The following is a 15,261-nucleotide window of genomic DNA, read 5'->3' on the forward strand; positions in this document are numbered from 1 at the left end:
ATGAAAAGGTACCCTTGTAGATGTCTTTACAACTTCAGTATTTACCTGAATGACTCTTTTGTCCTTATTCAGTGATCTGTGAGTTCGTCTTATTAGGATCATTGCATCTTTCACAATGTTTCTGCTTCTGCATAAAATGGGTAACTTATAGTGTGTTCGTTCAATACTGCCTTAATGTAGAAAGTCAGGGAAATGACCTTTAAAGAACAAAGTTAGGTATTAGTTTAATAGTGAAGGAGGGTATTAAAAGGTTGTGAGATACTTTCAAAACAAATTAGTAAAACATTTCTTTCATTTCTTTATAGATTCTGGACAACCAGGAAGTCCAAGCCACAATGATCCTGCCAAGAATCCACCAGGTAAATATAAGTTCCAGAACATGTGCATCTAACATTGTTTGAGAACAAAGATACTACTGTTAGTAGTTAAAGAGAGCACAATTGGTCAGCAACCTATTTTGCACTGGTAAGTGAATATAATCAGGACAAGCTGTGATTATTTTAGTTCTTTTAAACTGGCAATGCCTTAGTTGCAGCTTCATCAACATTTGTTTAAGGAATTTTTGTTATTGTTCATGGTTTTTAGAATTTCGTAAGTGGAGATGAGCAGAGGAGAAAGGAGCCAAGATCCCAAATAACTTTACTTTTATAAGTCTTCAAATGCTACAATCATTCTTTTATGTCAAACAAAACAAAATTGACCTACCTCTAAAGTCTGTGACCTGAGCTACCATATTCTGTACTTTTATTTTACACGTGCATTATAAAATGCAAATATGTTCATTTTTTATATTTTCATATCAGCTCAGTGCAGTTTTTGAACATGTAAATTGGGCCATGCTAGTGACACTTAGAATTTTTTTGAGAGAGGTGTCAGTGTAAATAATCCTTTAAAGGATTCTCTAAAAATAAAAATTCAAGAGAAAATAAAACCCAGACTTCACTGTTCCACACTGTTTAGACCAAAGGTTCTTTGTATTTTCATGGTGGTATCCTTCTAATCACTTGGGTTGTGCCAGTAAGTCTTGTAAATATTTTTTGTTTTATGAATTTTATTGAGGGTAGGACAAACAAGTGTGACAGACATATTATCACTTCTTAATGAGCAAGAAGTGACTCCTGCCACCACTGTCATGCTGTATCTTCTCATTTTGGCTCTCAGAAGAAGTGTCTATCTGAAATAAGCTGCAACTAACTCAGTTTGCTTTTTTTCTAAGTGCAAAATGAACCACGCTCTAACCAAGAAGTAATTGTGTGATGCTGGCTGTTACATATACATTAATATTTCTGGATGTGTCCAAATGTTAGGGAAAACAGCCTGCATTGTGGCTGTACAGTTTTGTACCACACATACGATCAAAGTATTCTCTACATGTGGTGGAATATGTCATCTGTGTTGGATGTGAATAAGCAAGAGTGGGAGAACCATCATAGATCGTTATAAAACCCCCCATATTCCTATATTATAAAAACTGAAGCGTGCATGGGAAGACTGCAGATGTGTTTTAGAGATATAAGGGCAGAACAAGTCAAATAACATTATAAGCTCTTTTTCAAGTGATTTTTTAATGTGATTTTTTTGTTTTTGCAAGGGATGATGCAGGCTTGAAATCACTTTTGGCTGGAGACTTCAATGCTGTTTCTCTCCAAACTGTGTGGGATGTTATAAGTAGGCTTTTATTTCTCTATTAAATACATGACATACATAAATTATGTAGGATAGTGGTTTAAAAACCCAAACCAGCAAATTTACACCTAAAACAAGCCTGAAAAAATTCCTCACAAATAATCACAGTTTTGTAAAACTTGGAGCATTTAGCTGTAAAACATTTATTTTTGTTTTAGAATATATCTGTGAGTGCAAGAAAAGCTAAATGCATTACCTCTCATCATTTTGAAGGATCCTTTTTAGCCTCTAGGTTTGGGAAGCTGAAGGCATGATCTGGAAACTGATTTTCAACATGTTTTGAAATTCTGTTTTAAAAATACCATCTAGCATTTGGAGTAGGAAGGTAGAAGTACTTATTCCACTAGTGAGGATCACATCCTCTAGTGAGTCTGGTCTCACCAAACCTCAGTCTCAACCCCAGGCTACTCCAGCAAGTAGTAATCTTGCTGCCAGCAACAGAACCCTGGGGAAGGCAGCAGACAAGCTATATAGGCGTTCTTTTGGCAGGTTTGTGGGGCAAGACCAGATGCCCCAGTGTTTGACGCAGAAAGTGTCCCAGAAGGTACAGGAAGGTAGAGGGCAGAAGAATCTGTTGCTGGTTTCTTCATGTAACTTTCTGCCTGAGATTTGAGCATAATACTTTCTAGTGCTTTGGAGTCTCTGCTGGCAATATTATTCCTTTATCTGCTGCCAAGTGGGGATAGAAAATGGAAGCTGTGCCTTGCTTCCCTTGAAACCCTTCATTTAAGCAGAGACAGAGGCATAACTGAATGTCATCTGTCTACTTGAGGATTCATGGACTTCTAGCATCATTCAGCTTCCCTTTGTGATAGATACTGTCTTGGGGTTAAACTGGCAGAGAGAAAGTGTTGAGGTTTGTTGGACTGCAGAATACAGGACTTCTGGAGCTGTGCAGGAGAATGAGGGAGTTGCACTCCATTCAGATTGTGTGGGAAGAAGACTGCTCTCCTGTCCTTTCCTATTAAACCCCACGAGTCTTTTATTATTAGAACCAGGCAGTCACTTCTGTCAGAGCCCCAGAGGATATCCACTCTGAGGTTTGTTTTCTGTCCCAGGCCAGGAGCATGTGGACTGGCAGTGCCAGGAGGGTTTGTTCTTCTATCATGTTTTGGTCTGATGCCTGTATGTCAGGGAGCCAGGGCGTTGGCAAGGGATAGGTGCTGTTAGCTTTTGGATGCCACTACTTTCACAAAGACATTGCCAAGGAAGAGGAGGTTGGAAACTGAGTGGTAGTTGGCGACGCTGCTGGTGTTAAAAGTGGGTTTTTCTAGGTTTGGCTAGACTGTTGCATTCTTTAGGGTGTCTGGTAATTTGCTGTCTTAACCACGGTAAGGGAGGGTAATGTCACTTGCCAAACAAAAGAACATTAAGAGCACTTGCTGGAATTCTTTACAATATGTTCCTAAAAATACACTGAATACTTTGATAGCATAATACAGTACTAAGATGGTGTAGCTTATGGTGAAAGTGGTATGTAGCTTTTGTAGAAAGATCCAGGGATATCCTCCTTTATCTTTCAATAACTTTCATCTGGTATATTTTTAAAGAATGAAACTTGCTTTTCTGAGAGGTAGGTTGTAAAGGTCACTCCTCCACAGAGGAACTGAACTGAACTGAGAGAGGAGAAGAGTTGGAACACTACTGTTGTCTGCATCAGTCATTAAGTTCCTGGAATCTAAAAGTTTGTTATGCTAGCACAGTGCTGTTAAAAGTTTACATCGTTTCAAAGGGAGAAAGACATGTTCATGGATCCATTGAGGGTGACTAAACAGATAGGGGCACACCTGGATTAATAAGTTTTAAAACTGAAAATACTTGGAGCCTTGGACACTATCAGTCAAAAAAAACCCCAAACCCAAACCCCAAATACTGTTTCTTAGTATTCTGCTGGGCATCTGCTCAGGGGTACTGCTGAAGGCACCTACAAAGGTGTGGGAAGATAGGTACTGAAGACAGAAGGAGTGATCTTTCAGTAGGTTCATCTGTTAGGTGTAAGAAAATTAGGAGAGTGAGTAAAAAGAGAAAAACATCCAGAACTACTAGTAAGCTAATGATATTGACACCATCCATAACAATTTGGTCTCCAGTGATACAATCCTTACTAGCTTGTTCTTCTAGTATAGGATTTTCTGGGTTTTATTCTGCTCTGTTTTTCTTTCCCTTACTTACTGCCCGTTGGCCACAACTGTTTGACATTAATAAGGTTACTTGCTACCTGCCGTTGGTGTGAGGTTGCTGCTTGGCAGACTTAATTTATTTATACACCAGCATTAACGCTACTGTGTCCAGTTGTTGCTATGTTGCTCAAATCTTAGAACACAGCCTTAAGCTACTAAAAGAAATAGCAATACTGATATAATAAAATATTATCTTGATATGACAATAGGATAGACAGTTGAATACAATTTGAGGAATCAAGAGAACTGGAAACCTGAGGAAGTGGATACCAGTTGCTACTGGTGCTTCATGTCCTTCATCTTTTGTCTTCTGGATGGAGCTGGGAGGAGAATAATCTCCCTTTGTACAGGCCCCATCAAGATTTCAGAGCTATTCTTGTCCAGCATTGGGGAATACAAAAGATGACTTTTCAGAAGGTGCAAAGGAAACCTAACCATCCTGACACGGACATTTATGAACCTCACTGGCGAGGAAAGACAAGTGTGTTCAGATTTTTGCTTTTATCCAAGCAGCTGAGTTCAGAGGTTACTAGAGCTATATTTCCTGGCAAGTGGGTCTTACTATTTTTTTTTTTGTTTTGTTTTTCCCCTGATAGAATTTAACCCACTTTAGCTGGCCAAGGAATATTTCCATATAAATTTTGCAAACTCTAAAACGTCAGTCAGGTCTGAATGAGGGATGCAGGTGACTCAGGTTTGAGTCTGTGTGCTGATGAATATTACATTATTTGAATGGGGTGACACACTTCAAGACAGAGAGAATTGAGAAACTGTCTCTCCACCTTTCATTCCTCCCCACTGTTTCCCTTCTTTTCTGCACAGTAACCTATGATATGTTGTCAGGGAATTTGTCTAGTGATAAGATCCGTAATCTGAATGAGGCATAGGTATAAGAAGTCCCAACCCAGCCTCACTGTTAACGGAATTGGTTTCCACCTTCCATCTTCACTAGAAATTTTATTCTGGGAATCATTTCCAAAGAGTACCTGGGTGAAATCACCATCTATTATTTTTTTTTTCCTAATTAAAGAAGGTGTTGCCAAAAGGCTTGCAACTAACCCCACCTACCTCTCAATATGCAAATCTCTCTTGCAGCTGTAGAGCCCTAAAGGCTTATTTGCGCTTTCATATGGGCTAGCAGCCATAGGGAGATCAAGCTCTAAAAAGTGTGTAATACATTTGCCTATATATGACTGTTTTAGATGGAAGTATTTAAGTTTTAAGTTTTAGAATGTATAGTTTCAGAAATAACCTCTGAAGAGTAATGTGGTCTCAACCTTTGCTCTCTTTTGGAAATGCAATAAGCAAATGTCTTTGAGTTTTGAATGACTCAGAACACAGATGGTTTCATTGTTTTATTGTATTGCAAGTTACCCTCTTGTGGATGGAGAATAGTCCCCTAATTAATAGGAATAGAACAGATATTTCCTGTCCTCATCATAGTGAGCAGCTTTTCTTGTGGAAGCAATGATGCCATAGCAGCAATTTGGGGATTCAGACAGAATTGTGTTTAAAAAAAACATATATTCACCTTGCTTTTTCAGCATGGGAGTGGGTATTCTGAAATGCATGCTGTTTCCCATATGCCTGCAGCCATGCCATCTCAGATAGTGATCTTCAAATAAAACAGGGCTGGGTTTGGTCATGGCTTGATTTTCTGTGGAGTTCTCCCTTTCCCAAATGCTCTATGAATTAGTAATGCCAGTGATTGAGAGGTGATACTCTTCCTTGTCAGCCTTTCAGCCCTGAGCCAGGTGGGGCATTCTGGGGCCAGTGCACAGCTGTGCTATCTCAACAATCAGAAACCTGCGCAGATTGTATAGCCCTTTTTTTTAAGAGGAATAGTTTTTGGACTTGCATGCTGGTTTGAAATTTAATGTGGGTAACTATTACTGTCTACTGGCTTAGGATTACTTCTGAATTTTTATTTACATCGGCTATCCTTTATGAACCTAATGTGTAAATAAATGTTGCTGTGATCAATTCTGATGCCGTGTTCACTTCTGGTGCCATTGTGTTCAATGATGAACACATTCCAAGCATGCACAGAGCAAGAATTTATTCAAAACTCTTACGTTACCAGTTAGAATTCCAGAAACCTGCTTTGGCACCAGAATATTCCTTTTTAATGCCTGGCAGGCCTTTAGCTGTTAAAAAGCAGCTCCCCCAACCCCTTTTTAAGTCTTGGCTGTAGCTTGTGCATAACCTGAGACCCTCTGGAGTGGAAGGCAGTATGCATTTGTGTTAGTTACCTTTTCCATTTCTTGCTAGGTTTCGGGCAACTTACTTCTTGGATTCCAGTACACGGATTCCAGAGTCCATTAAACCAGGTGTTTACTATGTCAAATTACTGCAGCATTGAAGTATACTATAGTTCTGGTTATTAACTTGAGAGTGTTGAAAATGTCATTTGTTTTTGCACAGGCAGCTTAGTTCCTTATTGTGCTAAAAAGTTCAATAGAGTTGGGGGATCTTTTTGCAACATGTTTGTCTCCTGTCTCAGTTACAACATTATTGCAATTTTCAGGAAAAAAACCAAAACAAACTGTGGGTATGCAACGAGGCCAGAGGCAATTGTGCGATAATCAAAATAGTCTCATTCTCTGGACAGACCTTAGTTCAACTGTTTCAATTGACATCACAGCTGAAATCCCTGTCACTCCTTGGCTCATGTTATCCACCCTTAACTGCCTTTAAGAAATTCCAGTTCAGTGGGAACCTGTTTCTGGTACTCTTTTTAAGATACTGGCCTCAAAATGCATGCAATAAGAAAACAAACTGCAGATCTGCTGACTCTATGTTAACTTAATATGAGCAGTGTGAGACTAATTTTTCACTACCAGTTCTGACTGTGAATTAGAATCTATATGTCAGTAGGATTCATGCTGAAATTAAAGAGCTTCCTGTAGAAGGTAGATATTGCAGAGAGCAACAAGAGCTGATCCTTAAAATGTCAGTTTTCAAAGACTCAAACAAAAGAAGCTATGCAGTGAAATGATTTAATCTTTAACTGTAGCAGTTTCAGAAGTCAAACAAACCTGTAGCAGCATCCAGAACATTACATTGCATAACTTAAAGTCAAGGTACAGCTCTCTGCTAGTATTTTGTACACCAGGTTGAAACTTCCAGCCTTTCTTCTCACAGTAGCTCCTGATGTTGAACCTTTATCACTGCTAGCAAGTCTATCTACTGCTGTATAAGTCCTCTTTTTAAAGATCCAGAAATAATGGTACAGTAATACAAATTGTTTCCTGCACTGATTGCATCCCTACTCCTGTTTCATAAGTTGCTCAAAATCAAGGCTGTATCAGTGAAAAAAATAGATGTTTAATGATACCAGGAAGCAATTTTATGTTTTGGCACTAGTCAATACCCAGCAGAATGTAAACAGGCATTCTATTCATAAAAGTACAATTAAATCAGAAGACATAAAAAAGGCTGGTTAAAGATTTGTAAAGCCAGACGTCACTGCTAAGCTTTTAAGTAATGTGAGAACAAGCCCTTTACAGTACATGTTAGTGCAAACTGAAAATATTTTTTAGTATGTTTAAACAACCTTTTTTCTTCCATTTTTAGCCTTAGCATGGTTAAAAGCTATACTTTAACTATACTTAAAAGCTATACTGTAACTCTATAAGATAACTGTAGATGTATAAGAACTAGAACAGAATAACTTCTACAGCAGCTGGTATTACTGAAAGTTTCTCCTGTTACTGACTGTAGGAGGGGAGCTTGATCAGAACTGCTGCTGGGCTTAACCTATTTATCTTTCATCCTTGATGGGACTGCTCTGGTAATTGCAGTATTGTTTGAAAATCTATTTTTCAGAAGCAAGTGATTTGTAAAAAAGGTAAAAAAGGCAAGACAGATTTTATATTCACTCTGTACAAAACCTAAAGCCAAATACAGAAAAAAATCTGCTATTATTTATGTGTTTTGGAAGTTACTGACTGTTTATACAGAATTGCACTGTAGTGGTTTTGGCAGAAATGTTCTTTTTGTAGGACTCAGATTTTTAAGAATAATGACAATTAGTGACATGCGTTTCAGAGGGTGTAATCTCTCAGGCAAGGTGAGTTTTAGTAAATGACGATACTCAGTGCTTACGTTAGACAGCAAAGTCTTGTCATGACCATCAGAAGATATAGTAAATCCTCTGTGAGGAATATAAAAATAGGCTGTTATCAAGTGCATTAGTTTCTGTACTGAAACATATCAGAAACACACTTATATGCTAATTTAAGCCTCTTTAAGATATTAATGCAAGCAATGCATTAGGGAATTCTTAATCAAAAAACCAGTAAGGCCTACACCATACAGAATGCCACCACACATATTTTTCTTGCATGTAGTGAAGTAATGTGAATATGAATGTTAACTCTTATTGGGAGATCAGCTTCACAAGGTAAAAGGCAGTGTCTCACACCAGTTTACAGTTGTCCTGCTGCATACAGTCTTGCTGTTTATCCTTTATCATATGTACAGTGCATGTTTCTGCAACAAATTGCAGCAGTTTAGTGGCACAAAACATTTTCCTATTGCACAGCTGGAAGCCAAGAACTGTTCTGTAACATAGCTACCTGGGTCATCTTCCTAGCTAGTTAAAACTGTTGAAGTCCACTGGTGCTGGAACTGAACATGCTCTGTTTATTTTTCTGCACTTGGAGGCACCACTGGAATCCACCTTCCCAGTTAGGATATCAGGCTCAGGATGAAGCTGCTCAGTGCCTGTGAAATGGACTGTTTGTTGTTGTGTCAATTTTTAAATAATATTTTGTCACATTATGTAGAGAAAAAAGTCAAGCTGTTTTTTAAGTCGATTGAGATTGACTATAGCTGCAGTTTCCCTGTCTCCAAAAGCCAGACAAAGCATTTGCCAGTATCTGTGGGTGTCATTATTTTTGGACCATCCAAGGCAGGGTGAAACCTGGGTGAAAGACAGTGATTCATCAGTCAACAATGCATCCTTCTGTGAGGGGGTGATAAATAGTGGTGCAACTCAGTGGCAGAATTTTCCCCTTCTCCCATTTCATTATCACAAGAAGAGAAACAAGCTGTATTGATCTTTATGTTATGTGAGTATTCTCAGTACTGCCAGTGAGAAAAACTAAGAGTTCATGAGAGAAGGTCGAAGATTAAACATGTGTATCTGTGTGTGTGTGCACATACACATATATACGTCTGTGTTCTTACATACAAAATCCTATGTAGGCATTTTCTTTTTTTTTTTTTTTAATAATAGCCCTGGGGCTTGTTCTTACTGTAATGATAGCTTGGCTAATCTACACTTTGGTAACGTCCCTCTCAAGTTAGCCTAACTTGAATGAAAGAAATTGTGCTTCAAAGTAGTGGTATTTGGATAAGCAGCAGAGAAGTTCAATCTTGTCTCTTTACCAGCTCCAGAGCTGGCTGCATGTTTGTACACTGGCTTTCAGCCACACTTGAGTTACAGGCCAACTAAAATCAAGAAACAAAGTTTTTCTTTGGAAATCTCCCTTCCATGTACAACTCCAGACTGTTCCTGCTGGAGGAAATAGGCAGAAAAGGGGAAGATTGCCATTGTCAGAGGAATTATTAGTGTTCATCCAGCTTGCCCATTTTTAGGTTAAAAGAATGAAAACTGAGGAAGAAGGGAAAAAGACACATTAACATTTTGCAATTTTTTATGATATGGGTATGCCAAGCTCTGACAAATAAAAAAGTAAATATTTGAAAAGCCATGTCATGTTTTCATCCACACAAAAAACATGGAGAAAGGGTGAAAGAGAATGCAAAGGATGAAACAGAAAGGCTCTTTTTTCTTAGAAAATGGAGATGAATAAGGTTTCAGAGTGGCCTGCAATGTCCAGGTGATGGACAATGAGAGGGGAAAAAGTAACTGGTATGGAGAGAAGCTGTAGAAAATGAGAGGGAGAGGAATGTGAAAGGAATTGAATATAAAAGAGATAACCTGCAGAGTTACTAGTGGAAATAAAGGCAGGCAGGGATATTGTATGAAGTAACATTGACTGGAAGATGAGAAGATGATGGCATTGGCATAACATTTTTCAGGATGATCCCACAGGCCTGTGGTGCTCTGCATGTCCACTGCACTTGTTCCTGGGATGGTTTTCCAGCTGGGGAAGACTGCCATTCGCTTATAGGTGTAACAGCATAACAGAAATGTCAGGAAATGTGCTCAGCTGGATACATTCACTTTCTTTCAGTTTAAGTTGTCAGGTCCATTGTTTATACCTGCACTGTTAAATAATATCAGAGATGCTGGGTGAGGAGGCTCTGTGGCATCGGGAGTTTGGCCCCGAAAAGTACGTAGAGGTTTCTCCAGATATACCAAGGACGAATCTCTCAACTGAAGTGTATGGCTTTTACTGTCACTTTTCTGATTGTAGTGGCAGTATTTTCATAAATTACTTGAAGATGAAAGCAGTAATTGCCAAAAGAAACTTAAAGTATTGAATCATTGTTTTCCAAATCAGTAAATATTCCAGTAGGTGCATTTTTTATTTGTTTGTTATGTTAGTTAAGACATTTAGGGTGCTTTTACTCATTCAAACATTTGGAACAGAAAATTGACAGTGTATTGCCAAAAGAAAAAAGCTGTGTTAATTCTGAAAAGAGCCTAGAGAAACCACAGTATGGAATCCTTAGTACACTGTTTCACATGAAAGCAAATAAAAAAGTAATGCTGTTGGAGCAGCAATGTACACCAAGTATAGTTCTAAATGTTTCTGTTGGTAAATGGTTGGTGTTCCTACCTGTCAAGGCTGTGATGTCATGTAATTTCAAATTCAGTCAAGTCAGCTTATGCAGAAAGTATTGATATGAGACTTCCACAGAAACCTGGGTTTCTCAGCTCCCTTTTTATAAGGTTATCTAGTTACACTACTGAGATAAGTCTTTATTATCAGCTGTTGTTGCACTGCAGTACTCCAGGCTGTGAGCGGCTGAGGGAACTGGGATTGTTTAGTCTGGAGAAGAGCAGTCTGAAGGGAGACCTTATCGCTCTCTACAACTACTTGAAAAGAGGTTGTAGGGAGGTGGGTGTTGGTCTCTTCTCCCAAGTTACTCATGGTAGGACAGGAGGAAATGGCCTCAAAGCTGCATCAGGGGAGGTTTAGAATTTTTCCTAATGGAAAAGTTTCCTTACTGGTGGTCAGACATTGGAACAGGCTGCCCAGAGAGGTGGTGGAGTAACCATCCCTGGAAGTGTTCAATAAATGTGTAGACGTGGCACTTTGGGACATGGTTTAGAAAGCATGGTGGTGTGGCATTGATGGTTGGACTTGATGATCTTAGAGGTCTTGTTCAACCTTAATAATTCTATGATTCTATCAATTTCACATCAGGGAAAGTATATAATATAAATTTATCTTAGAATAAATAAACATAAGCCAAAACAATAATACATGGTTTCCTAAATATAGGTTTCTGGATATATAATTCAGAATGTATATTAAAAAAACACTTAATAGCTGAGCTGTTTTGTCTAGTTCCTGCTTTTGCTGGAAATAATAATAAAACCCTCATCTTACTTCAGAGGTGATGATTTGGTAAGGAAGGTGGTAGTTAAGGTAACTATCAGCAGTGTAAGAGTTAAAAACCTATTTAGCAGAAATCTATGTAAGCACAAAACTGCTCTATGATGAAATTGCTTAGTGTGGCTGATACAGATCTTAGTTTACTACTGACTTAAAAATTGAAGATACTAATAAAAGGGACTAGTTTTTAGACTTTTTCTGGATGGTTAGCGAGGTACTCAGTGTATTATTTGTTAGTTTTCATACACGTATTAAAGAACTGTTTTCTCACAGCTCCTCAAGATTTTTTGTATCTCTTCCTCAATTTCAGCTCTCATTAGATCCTGTGATTAGCTTTCAGTGTACTTTGGTCTGTGTATTATAATTCTGGGACTCTATTGATGCTGCTGTTAGCTGGTGTATAAACTTATCTGTAGTTATTTATTAATGTTCTCATTATACTGATTATGGTATTGTGATCTTTTTCAGTGTACCTTGAGGACAGTTTTGTAAAATCCGGGGTGTTCAACGTGTCAGAACTTGTGAGGGTGTCCAGAAGTAAGTTATCACTTGCATTTAAAAATTTCAAAGGCCTGCTGTAATCAAGTGAAGGTTTTTTTTCTTGGAAGTTTTTTTTTTCTCTCCAGGATATAAGATGCATAGGAAATGCCTGTAAGCATGCACAATTTTGATATCTTTGACCACAGTATTACAGTTCATCTTGCTTGTGTTTGTAATAAAACAAACAGAAGTCTTCTTTTGTCTCTTCAATATTTAAAGACTGAATCAATTTGCTATGTGTGGGACCTTCTGCATAGCTTATTGGACTGATATGTCAATAAAACTACCATGTGTAACAAAACCTTGTATTTGTTAAACTTGCAGCTTTTGAAGGTTGTCCTACACATCCTTGGATTTTGCTAAACCATTTGCTTATTCTTTTAGTTTGTTTTTGAATTTGTAGCTCTCAAAAGAAAAAACTCAGCGTGGGTATAAAGGATGACTAACTTAATGTATTAGACGCTTGTGTTTCTTTTACTTGTAGCACTGGCTGTAATTGAATTTCTAATTACATTAGCTTGTTTTGGCATCTGAAATGTTATCCACTTGAATGTGCAAAATAAAACAGTAACAAAAAATATAAATATAAAAGGACAGGTGAAGCTTTTTTGCAGAAAAAAACCCTAAAGTGAGTATAAGTAAGATTTGTTTTGTTGACACCAAAGAATTTGCTATAATATTATGGAATAAAATCAGTGGTTGTTTTCATCTGACATTGCTTTCTAAACACTTCTTCCATTAGTGTCAACACTATTAAAGTATTTCTCTTAAGACTTCATTAGGAAGTAAACAAAAATACTTGAAAACTATAGTTAGAAGTGTCTACAGTGATGGCACCAACATTGTAAGAAGTGAATGGTCCAGGAAGGTCTCTTTTCTGATGAGGTGAGGACAAACCAGTGAGGCATGAGTTTCCAAAACTGTCCAAATTTTGCACAGGAGTTAATTCATGACAGGTCAGGATTATTGAGGAACTTAACTCAGTGAGGATTAAGATGCACATGTAATTTCATTTGCTGTCATCAGAAATTAATATTCAACAATTAAAATTATGTTAAGTCCTCCAGCAAAATACTGATCATTGCCATCCTGCAGTGTTAAGAGATATTCTTTTTTGTGCTTGCTGCAGATATGGTTTTTCTGTTTTAGGAGGCTGAGGATGTGCGAAATACAGCTTTCTTCTAGTAATCAGGTGGTTAAATACATTTTAAAGTATCAGGCCATTCAGATTAAGAAAGAATCAATATTGTAGTTATGGAATCGTACCTTCTGCAGCTGTTATACATGATATACTTCTAATAGTAAGCTTTAAAGCATGTGGTTTCTGTGGGATTTCTTACCATGCATTTGTTTAACCTCAAGCCGCAACAGAGTTGTATTTTAACTGTCAGGAAAAATACAAACCTTCAGATACATTACACAACATGCAATTATTCTTTTAAGTGCCAAAGGTACTTAAAATGCGCAATGCACAGTGAACAAAGGTAAATACACCACAGCATGTAGCACAATTTATTCTTGAAATGCCAATATTTAAGGTACACAGACTCTGTAAGGAGGTGAACATAACGCTGAGTGTGTGTGTGTATTTGTGTGTAGGTGTACATATGCAAAGCAGTACCTGTGGCACTGGGTGAAAGAAAACGGAGGCAGCAAAACATGCTGTCAGCACAGAAGGTTATTGGTAATGCAAAAGAGTTAACATTAAGGGAAAAAGAGTTTGTGTGTCCCCAAGTTTGTTCTTTCCAGTCATTTCAGTTCTTTAGTAAAGAATGTTAGCTATCCTTATAAACCCTGCCTCATTCATTTTAAAAGTTCTTCTACAGAAGTCTTGACTTTGTGCTGAAGTTTGTGTTACATTTTTCATATTGACAATTCCAGGTTATGTGTTATACAACAAATACATTATGTCTGCATAACTGCTAAGGAATTTCTAGGGATGGGGGAAGTTAATTCATTTTTTTTAGCTATATAAACATTGATAGAACTATAGAACTTGTCTGTACTTGGTTTCTGCAAGAGGCAGAAAATTAGATACATGTAGTAACATCTTGATGTTTTTCTCGGTGTTAAAAAAGAAAAGATGGCTAAAAAGATAAAAGATTATCTTTGACTTGTTATGATGATGTGTTTTTCAGCACCCATAACCCAGGGAACTGGAGTGAACTTCCCAATTGGAGAGCTTCCGAGCCAGCCATATTACCATGATATGAATTCGGGTGTAAATCTGCAGAGGTCCTTGTCCTCTCCACCAAGCAGGTAAAAACTTGAAATAAGTGCTAATGTGAAACCAGGTTTAAGAGTGTAGGACAAGCAATTCACAAAGACTGTCAACAGCCAATTATTTTATCAGTTGCCTCTGATTTTGTGAGGTAGGCTACTTACATACATTACCATAATCTATGTACAGATATATATGTCACAAATCTTGTGATTTAAAGTGGTGGTGGTGTTGCCTGTCATTGCTGTTGATATCAAAGACCATAATAACTTTTGTCAGGGTTTGAAGTGCTCACTAAATCATCTGCCAAGAGAATAGCTACACATCCTGAAACTGCTGCTGACTTGCAGGAAGGTTAGCAGCTGGGAACCTGCTGGCAGGGCTCCATGCCACAGGGTAGTTGAAGGCACAAAGGCTGTCTTTGAGGGCTCCCTCTTGGACCTCTGTCTTGAAAGATATGTTGGGAGAGATACTGTTTCTTGTGGAAAAGGCATGAGTACAGGTATATAAATACAAGGTGTCTTTATCCATAGCATCACCCCAGCTCACGCAAGTCTGTTTCCTGCCTCATCCTGACCATGGGCGTTTCCCAGCACAGTTGGAACACGGAGGAGTATGTGAGGTAGTCACAGGCTCTCCAGTTTTTCTCAAGGGTCTCCATGTGCCTGCTACAGGCAGTTTGGTCTGAGGGACCCACTTCTTCCTTGCTTCAACATGCTTCCTTCTCCCAACTCTGAGAAAGACTCGGTGCCCTCCCTAAGGAGCAGCTGGCAGGCCCATAGAGGTGAAGAGCCTGCTGTGCCCTCCTTCTCACTCCCAGATAATGAACTGTCTGTCACACCCTTTGGTGCCCCTTGGTTTTCTGAAACTATCCGATGTACCACAAAATCATAAGCACTATAGGACCTTTCATTGCCCTGTAATTCTGCACCCCAGTGAGTCAGGAAGTGTCTGCACAGTGGGACAGGATTTAACAGGACTGTCAGAGGGCTGGGGTGCTCTTCCACCAGCACCTGGCTTTTCTGAGTTATTTTGCTCATATTCCCCTTTTTCGTTCCATTGTGTTTTCAGCTTGGCGGTTCATCTAGTACATTGT

The 15,261-nt window shown here is 38.4% G+C and overlaps 1 protein-coding gene across 9 annotated transcripts in view; it reads left to right on the forward strand.

Moving 5' to 3' along the window:
* The window catches only part of NFIB (nuclear factor I B), a 169,852-nt gene that overhangs the window by 100,011 nt on the left and 54,580 nt on the right, over positions 1 to 15,261 (forward strand). For all 9 annotated transcript variants that reach the window (XR_012658073.1, XM_075079383.1, XM_075079379.1 and 6 more), the window contains exons 3-5: positions 306 to 359; positions 11,873 to 11,941; positions 14,083 to 14,203. Coding sequence is in view for 8 of the 9 variants with exons in the window: in XM_075079383.1 (XP_074935484.1) it covers positions 306 to 359; positions 11,873 to 11,941; positions 14,083 to 14,203 (244 nt within the window). In the remaining variant the exon portion in view is untranslated. The remainder of the gene's footprint in view (positions 1 to 305; positions 360 to 11,872; positions 11,942 to 14,082; positions 14,204 to 15,261) is intronic.

This window comes from Phalacrocorax aristotelis, chromosome Z, assembly GCF_949628215.1.
Source record: "Phalacrocorax aristotelis chromosome Z, bGulAri2.1, whole genome shotgun sequence".
Lineage (NCBI taxonomy): Eukaryota > Metazoa > Chordata > Aves > Suliformes > Phalacrocoracidae > Phalacrocorax > Phalacrocorax aristotelis.